Source organism: Otolemur garnettii, unplaced genomic scaffold (assembly GCF_000181295.1).
Source record: "Otolemur garnettii isolate 467f Iridium unplaced genomic scaffold, OtoGar3 scaffold00100, whole genome shotgun sequence".
Taxonomy (NCBI): Eukaryota; Metazoa; Chordata; class Mammalia; order Primates; family Galagidae; genus Otolemur; species Otolemur garnettii.
In genome coordinates, this window is record NW_003852495.1 from 4,449,617 (window position 1) to 4,455,401 (window position 5,785).

Here is a 5,785-nt window from a genome sequence, read left to right on the forward strand (position 1 = left end):
CCGTCGTTGTTTGGTGGGCCCAGGCTGGATTCGAACCCACCACCTTAGGTGTATGTGGCTGGCGCCTTAGCCACTTGAGCCACATTTGCCGAACCCGCATTTCTAAATAACAGCTTCAGTGTCGATACCTGAAAAATATTCTTTTTTTTTCTTTTTTTTTTTTTTTTTGATACAGTTTCAAGCTGTCACCCTGGATAGAGTGCCATAGCGTCACAGCTCACAGCAATCTCCAGCTCTTGGGCTTAAGCGATTCTCTTGCCTCTGCCTCCCAAGTAGCTGGGACTACAGGTGCCAGCCACAACGCCGGCTATTTTTTGGTTATAGTTGTCATCATTTGGCAGGCCCGGGCTGCATTCGAACCTGCCAGCTCTGGTGTATGTGGCTGGCGCCTTAGCCACTTGAGCTACAGGCTTCAATCCTCTGAAAAATAGTCTATTCACTGGGTAGAGTTATTGAGCTAGAGAGTCATTAGCTGTCTTTCTCCAATTGTTTTTTCCTTCTGGTTGAGTACCTGGTTTGTTTCCCTAGTCTTCCTTTCCCTTGATTCTTCTGTCTCCTTGTGGGAGAACTGTATGAAGAGAATTACTTTGCAGTTTTACTTTTCCTTTAATAAGTTTACTGATTTGGAATGAGACAATAAGTTTCAACATTTCTGGTAAATGGAATAGAGTATTTATTAAAATATAAAGAAACTCTGAAAATTCATGTTTAAATTCAAAAGTGATTTCGGGAAATGTTCTTTGGAAAGCTGATAGATTGGTAATGGAGTGCCAGGAACATTATAAGGGATATTTTCTGCAATTTAAAAAGGCACTGATCTCTAGGGAGATTTGTGAAGGGAAGGAGGTTTCTGGGCTGCTTGGTAAAGTGTAAGTCATTAGATAGGAATCAGCATATCTGTGCTCCTACCTATGTGATCCCGCATAAGTCATTGACCATTCAAAGCCTCAGTTTTCTCATTTGTAAAGTCAGACAGGTGTTCGTTCCACCTCTAAACAGTTATTTTCTTCTAGTACAATTTTGTAAGTAAAAATGGGAAATTGATTTGTGTATCATCTAAGATCCTGATAATATCATTCATAAGGCCTTCTTTATTGATCTAACATTGTACTTTACAGTTATTCTGAAGTTTTGAGGTAATTTATTCCAAAGACAGGAGCATATTAGAAGAAATAAAGTACCCATACAATAATTCAGAGGTATAGAGCTCTTTGTTGATACCTTTTTCTATTTTTTCTTTTGCAGTGTCCTGCTATAGACTATACTAGACACACACTTGATGGTGCTGCATGTCTTCTGAATAGCAATAAATATTTTCCCAGCAGGTAAACAAAACTTTTAAAAACATGGTGTTAAGCTTTTTAGATGTCATTTAAAAGACTGTTTTTATTTGTTTGAGCAAATAGCTCAGACTGTAAAAAACAGATATTTTAAAACTAAAATTAAGGGCACCTATAATCCCAGATACTCAGGAAGCTGAGGCAAGAGGATCACTTGAGCCCAACAGTTTGAGGTTGCTGTGAGCTATGACACCACAGCACTCTACCAGGGGCCACAGAGTGAGAATCTGTTTCAAAATAAATAAACTAAAATTAAGCTACTGATTAATATATTCTTTAATTTTTTTTTTCTTTTCAGCTGGATATGTATTTAGCTTATTCACGTTATTAGGGTTGTGGTTAAACTTGGTTCCTAAAGCTCACAGGCCAGTTCCATTTAAGGTTAGTCCTGCTATTGTGTCGTTCTGCAGGGCTTTCCCTTTTCTGTTCAGAGTTTGATATTTACATGATTGCTCACTTGAATCTCCATGATAGTCAGATTCAGTCTCCTTTTAGATAGCATGCATAAAGGGTAGACTTTCCTAAGTTAGACCACATTTTTTGTTTGTTGTTTAAACTGCTTGTTTTTGAAGGATTTCTTATCTTTTATGATAGACTTTTAAGATCTAGGAAGAAGGCTCAGTGCCTGTGGCTCAAGTGGCTAAGGCGCCAGCCACATACACCTAAGGTGGCAGGTTCGAATCCAGCACAGCCCACCAAAACAACAATGATGGCTGCAACCAAAAAATAGCTGGGCGTTGTGGCGGGCGCCTGTGATCCCAGCTACTTGGGAGGCGGGGCCAGGAGACCTGCTTGAGCCCAGGAGTTGGAGATTGCTGTGAGCTGTGATGCCACAGCACTCTACCCAGGGGGACAACTTGAGACTCTGTTTAAAAAAAAAAAAAAAGATCTTGGAAGAAGCCGTACATGTATTATTGATAAAGTTTGTGACTGGACTTTCATTCTATAAGATGTTTGTTACCACGTCAATGGATTTGGAAATGTTTTTCCCAAATATGATTAGCTCCAAAGGACCCATATAAAGTGTTCTTTTTTTTTTTTTGAGACAGAGCCTCAAGCTGTCCCCCTGGGCAGAGTGCCGTGGCATTACAGCTCACAGCAACCTCCAACTCCTGGGCTCAAGCGAGTCTCCTGCCTCCGCCTCCCAAGTAGCTGGGACCACAGGCGCCCGCCACAACGCCCGGCCATTTTTTGGTTGCAGCCGTCATTGTTGTTTGGCGGGTCCGGGCTGGGGATTCGAACCCGCCACCTTAGGTGTACGTGGCTGGCGCCTTAGCCGGTTGAGCTATAGGCGCCGAGCCTAAAGTGTTCTTAAAAATTGGTTTTTGCCTCAGTATTTTATATGTACACATTTTTAAAAAGAATGCAATTTTATTTCTAAAAAAATCTAGTTCTGTAGAATAAAACATTTATTCCTCTCAGCAGTTTTTTTTTTTTTTTTTCAGTTTTTGGCTGGGGTCGGGTTTGAACCCACCACCTATGGCATATGGGGTCAGTGCCCTACTCCTTTGAGCCACAGGTGCTGCCCTCCTCTCAGCAGTTTTAATCACCTCTTGTAGACAAAGTATTAATGTTGTAAATGTATATTTTAATAAATTTTGATTGGAATTAATTTTAATCACATTAAACTTTAAGAAGCTAGTTCAGAGGCTCTTACCTGTGATTCCAGCTACTTGGGAGCTAAGAAGGATTGCTTGATGTGCTACTGCACTATAGTCTTGGTGACAGAGCAAGACCCCATCTCTTTAAACAAACAAAAAAAATTAACAAAGTTTTAAAACTTTAATGCTTGACTGGTCATGGTGGCCCACTTCTCTAATGCTGGCACTTTGGGAGGTCAAGACAGGAAGATCTCTTGAGGTCAGAAGTTTGAAACCAGGCTGAGCAACAGAGACACTGAATCTACAAAAAAAAAAAAATTTAGCTGGGTATGGTGGCCTGCCTATAGTCCTAGCTGAAGATTGCCTGAGCCCAGGAGTTAGAGGTTGCAGTCAGCTGTGATTGTGCCAGTCTATTCCAGTGTAAGCAACAGAGTGAGACTCTGTCTCAAAAAACAAAACCAATGACAACAACAACAAAAAAATAAAACCCGTAATGCTGAGTTTAACATCATCACTGTGGTTAGGTTGAAAGAACACTGGCCTGGGAACAAGGGGCTTACCAGCACTGTGATCTTGGGCCAGTCACTTAGGAAATCCAGAGGTGTTAATTTCCACACTTGTGAATTAAATCTATTGTACTTAAGAATCTATCTGGTTCTTTGAATCTATGGTTTCTTTTCTAATTTTAGGGTTAGCATAAAGGAATCATCTGTAGCAAAACTAGGATCAGTATGCCGTAGGATTTACAGAATATTTTCACATGCTTATTTTCATCACCGGCAGATATTTGATGAATATGAAGTAAGTATATTTTGCTAATTATCTTGGCATAGTCTTATCAGAATAACAATAATATATATTGATATTATTTTTAATTTGGGATAATTAAATAACATTTTTTCTTCCTTTCTACAGAATGAAACATTTTTGTGTCATCGGTTTACTAAATTTGTGATGAAATATAATTTGATGTCCAAGGATAACCTGATTGTACCAATTTTAGAAGAGGAAGTTCAGAATTCAGTTTCTGGGGAAAGCGAAGCATGAAGGGAATCATATAGAAAAATGTACTGATCACATAATTAACATTAATTATGTACTGTATATATATCATTTTAGACACATCAATCATGTATTCATATTATAGCTTCTTTGTTTAGTGTAGGTTTTGTATGCTATGTTTGCCTTTTAAAATGGGAAATACTTTTTAAGTTATTCATAAGCTGTATATTCACTGGTGTGGCACTCATGGTTTTTAAATAAGATTAGTATTATCTGTTTATAATGCCTGTTAATAAAAGAATTTACAGTTTGGTAAAATTGCTGCTAAACAATCATTGGATCACAATCCTCATCAAATAAACCCATGTGTAAAAAGGTGAGTGAGCTTGAGGTTTCACAGAAGTCATTTACTAACGAGGTAGTAATGTTTTCCTTTGGTTTTACCCTGAGTTTAGATGTTCCAAGAAATTCTATAGTACATAGTTCCATCATAACTGTTCATGTGCCCAAAATGAGATAAAAGTGTTTTAAAAATCTGTTCATTGTTTTTGGTATACATAGATGATTATATGTGTACCAAAATGTAAAATGCAAATGAAGCATTAGAATACTTAATCTTACTATGCTACATAAAGTATACTGTAGACCAGCATACTTGGATTCATCTTTCTGCAACAGTGAACTGTTGCATACAAGATGATAAGGCACGTAAGTGATGTTCCCACTGGAAACTTTCCCTTTTCTGCCTTTCTCATTACCCTTAACCCTCTCAAACTAAGTTAGCTGAGAAGCTTTTCACCAGACTGTGATTTAGTGGTGGCTTATATCTATTTATACTTGTATTAATTGCTTAAAGAGTATACCTCGTATTAGCAATTATATTACACTACAGGAAAAATATATTGGCATAGGCTCTTGCTTATCTTTGTTTTGCAAAATTGTTCTAACTTCTTAGAAAATAGTCCTTAAAATAGTTTGACTCTTCCTGCTAGTAATATTAATCTAACCATCTAGGCAGCATTAGAGTTGAAGAAATATTATTGTATTTATTTTACACCCTTTCCCCACAAAGTTTATGTTTGAATTATATGCACATGTGATATTATTTACAGTAATTCGCGGGTTCCAAGGGTATTAATGAATGTTCATACATTACTTTGGACTTTGTTATAATTCAGTGTTTTAAGAAGGATTCAAGTAGGAATTTAACAATCTTATAATCTATTGAATGCAGTTTTTGATAAAGCACTGGAAGTCTTATTGCCAAATTGTAACAAGGCACTAAGATGGTCTGAAAAATTGTATATACCTTGAAGAAAATATTTAAATCCGTCTCTTGACTAGATTGAACAAACATGAAGAATTTCTTTTTTCATTTATAAGGGGTTATTTTGAAGATGAAAATGTATTCATCTTATTTTTCAAATTTGAGGGAGTGATTTATACCATATTATGAGACAAGTATGTATAGAAAAAATGTGGGACGTAGGCTCGGTCCTACCCATTCACCTCCCACCCCTCACCACCACCTTACCAACCCTCCCCTCCTAGCACAGTGTTTATAGTGCCAGCCACATAACACTGAGACTGGTGGGTTCAGACACAGCCTGGGCCTGCTAAACAACAATGACAACTGCAACAAAAAAAATAGCTGGGCTTTGTCCCTGTAGTCCCAGCTACTTGGGAGTCTGAGGCAAGAGAATCGCTTGAGCCCAGGAGTCTGAGGTTGCTGTGAGTGGTGACTCCACGGCACTCTACCGAGAGGGACATAGTGAAACTCTATCTCAAAAAAAAAAAAAATGTGGGAAATAGTAGCATACTGAGTGTGTACATATAGTTTAT

At 37.9% G+C, this 5,785-nt stretch overlaps 1 protein-coding gene across 2 annotated transcripts in view; it reads left to right on the forward strand.

Annotated features, from left to right (window-relative positions):
* LOC100965856 (MOB-like protein phocein) overlaps positions 1 to 4,261 on the forward strand; it is a 53,083-nt gene extending 48,822 nt beyond the window's left edge. For both annotated transcript variants that reach the window (XM_012809146.2, XM_003796077.2), the window contains 3 exons: positions 1,246 to 1,325; positions 3,631 to 3,742; positions 3,857 to 4,261. In XM_012809146.2, coding sequence (XP_012664600.1) covers positions 1,246 to 1,325; positions 3,631 to 3,742; positions 3,857 to 3,988 — 324 coding nt within the window. In that variant the 3' untranslated portion in view covers positions 3,989 to 4,261. The remainder of the gene's footprint in view (positions 1 to 1,245; positions 1,326 to 3,630; positions 3,743 to 3,856) is intronic.
* Positions 4,262 to 5,785: the final 1,524 nt, after the last annotated feature.